The sequence below is a fragment of the Egretta garzetta genome, unplaced genomic scaffold (genome assembly GCF_000687185.1).
Source record: "Egretta garzetta isolate BGI_Z169 unplaced genomic scaffold, ASM68718v1 scaffold120, whole genome shotgun sequence".
In the NCBI taxonomy this organism is placed as follows: Eukaryota; Metazoa; Chordata; class Aves; order Pelecaniformes; family Ardeidae; genus Egretta; species Egretta garzetta.
In genome coordinates, this window is record NW_009258270.1 from 300,937 (window position 1) to 302,732 (window position 1,796).

At 50.4% G+C, this 1,796-nt stretch overlaps 1 protein-coding gene across 1 annotated transcript in view; it reads right to left on the bottom strand.

The window, feature by feature from the left end:
- Positions 1 to 1,796, bottom strand: part of MSI2 (musashi RNA binding protein 2) — a 254,277-nt gene that overhangs the window by 2,707 nt on the left and 249,774 nt on the right. Inside the window, exon 6 of the mRNA XM_035889498.1 lies at positions 794 to 868. Coding sequence (XP_035745391.1) covers positions 794 to 868 — 75 coding nt within the window. The remainder of the gene's footprint in view (positions 1 to 793; positions 869 to 1,796) is intronic.

The window sequence follows — 1,796 nt, forward strand, 5'->3', positions numbered from 1 at the left end:
GGCTCCCTCGCCGCGGTGGCCGGCTGGGCTCCGTTAGGAAGCCATAAACGCAGCAGCGTGGTGTTGCTCGGTCAAGCCACCTGGGGAGCCCCACGGGGACAGGGAAGGACACCGCGCCCCGTGCGGCGTCAGCCCCTCCTGCGGGACGTGTGGGAACGGGAAAGGGCTTTGCGTGATCCCCGCAGCCAGCCTGGGCTACGGGGCACCCCGACCCGGTCCCACCGCCGCGGCAGCCATGCCGAGGAAAGAGGGGGGCAACCAAACCGAAGCCAAACGGAACCATCGACACACGGCCAGAAACCAGTCCTTTGAAGGACACCGGCGACACCGACACCGAAACGTTGGGACTTTTACTCCAAGACTGCGCTTGCAATGAGTGCACGCTGCCCGCGGGACAGCACGGGCACGTGTGTGCGAGCCTGCCTGCGTGTGTCTGTCTGTCTGTCTATGGATTTAGAATATATGTGAAAGAAAAAACCCCGTCAAAGGGAGGGTTAATAGCTCTGAAATGATCTCTGTTGCTCTATGTTTTAATGAAGAAGTTTGTTTTCAAATAACCAGTACCAATTTGCATGTCTATATCGTAAAAATGTATTTAAAATATGGATCTAGAAGTATCTATTTTAAAGCAGCAAAAAAAATTGTTGGTGTGTGAGAGGCTCCCTGCAGACTTGCCTGTCTCAGCTTGCAGCTAGGGATTTGAAAAAAAGGAAAAAACAAAAAAAAAACAAAAAAAAAAAAAAAAGAAGGAAAGAGGGGAAAGAAAGTAAATCTGCAAATGGATAGTACGTACCTGGGAACTGGTAGCTGTAACTGGGGGCAAATCCAGGATATCCTCGGCCATACGTTGCAACAAAATTTGGGTAACCTTGATCACAGAAATGTTAAAAAAAAAAGAGAGAGAGAGAGAGAGAGAGAAGTTTGGTGATTAACGAGGGCTTTTTGTTGTTAAATACAATGCAAAATGACATGGAGGATGGGCGAGACTTGATTTTATAGACAGTATTAAAAAACCTGAGATTTATTCTGCTCATGCGAATGGCAGAAAGGTTTCGTGATGATCTTGGATAGAAACATCCCGCGCTCGCCCGGCCGGCCGGCCGCACGAGCCCTGTCACTCCCTAATTAACATGCACTTCGGCACCTGACGGCCCAGGGCTGTGCACACTTGTTAGCTGGAAGAGTAAATGCCAAACGCTAAGGCTAAACACATAACACGGGTTTGCTCTGACATTTGGAGAGCTTACGATGAATGTACTTTGCTTCAGAGCTATTGACAGTTGGAGATTAAGGCAGTAGTAATTCCTTAACCCGGGAGTGTGAAGGACAACAGTTAACACATCAAAGCGTGCGAGGCAGCACCAGCAACGAGCCAGGGAGCCAAAGAGCTTTTAATTTTTCAGGGAAGTAAAGCCCAGGTAGGCGAGCCGCTTCCTAACGCAATTTCTGAGATCGGCGCAGGGCCGCAGCCAACCTCAGGCCGCTTTTGGAGTTTTATGGTGACAAAAATCCCCCGCGAGATCATTTTCTTAATAAAGATGCGGAAGTAAAGGCATGAGTCATAGAATCATAAATGAATCCTAGAATGTTTTGGGTGGGAAGGGACCCCCAGAGGTCACCCAGCCCAACCCCCCTGCAGGAGCAGGGACACCTTGAACCACATCAGGTTGCTCACAGCCCCGTCCAACCTGGCCTGGAATGGTCCCAGGGATGGGGCCTCCACCCCCTCTCGGGGCAACCCCTGCCAGGGTTTCACCACCCTCACAGCAAAGAATTTCTTCCTTACATCCAGTCTA